The 552-nt window shown below is 42.8% G+C and overlaps 1 protein-coding gene across 1 annotated transcript in view; it reads left to right on the plus strand.

Moving 5' to 3' along the window:
* The first annotated feature begins 317 nt into the window (after nucleotides 1-317).
* Nucleotides 318-552, plus strand: part of NDUFAF1 (NADH dehydrogenase (ubiquinone) complex I, assembly factor 1) — a 4,865-nt gene continuing 4,630 nt past the window's right edge. Inside the window, exon 1 of the mRNA XM_008942273.1 lies at nucleotides 318-552. This exon is cut by the window's right edge and continues 302 nt beyond it. Coding sequence (XP_008940521.1) covers nucleotides 318-552 — 235 coding nt within the window.

Consider the following 552-nt stretch of genomic DNA (forward strand, 5'->3'; position numbering starts at 1 on the left):
ATGGGTATTTCACATGGTGGGGAGCAGGGAACACAGTGGGTGGAAATCAGTAGGTAAGCTACAACTCTGAAAGTGTAGTACTTGATATTATTTCTTATTCCTTTTTCCAACAGCTTAGATTTGTAGGTAATACATGTTTTAAAAATTAAACACTTTCACAAGCATCCTGTAGATTATTCTTTTAATCTTTTTTCTTAAAGGTGGACACAGACTATGGTAACTGAAGTAAGATAGCTCTGGCTACTCGTCTGGATACTTAAATTAATTTCAGACCTGTTGATTGCTGTGCTGGAAGTGAATTCTTCACGTTTACCCCCATGGCTCTGCCTGTGACGTTGCTGAACGGTGCTTCCTTACGTGGTCTATGCTGTGGGCACAAAGTTCTGCACCCTTTTCGTGGTCCTCTGCGCAGCGGATCCGTCTCAAAATTGTATAGCAGCTACAGGAGGCCAGGAACAAAGCCTGAGAAGAAACCATCTTGGCGAAATGTTGACTTCAGTTTCAAGAAGAGCATCGATATCTTAAAGACTCAGCTGAGCCTGCTGACCCAGG

The sequence above is a fragment of the Merops nubicus genome, unplaced genomic scaffold, assembly GCF_000691845.1.
Source record: "Merops nubicus isolate BGI_N331 unplaced genomic scaffold, ASM69184v1 scaffold18276, whole genome shotgun sequence".
NCBI classification, from domain to species: Eukaryota; Metazoa; Chordata; class Aves; order Coraciiformes; family Meropidae; genus Merops; species Merops nubicus.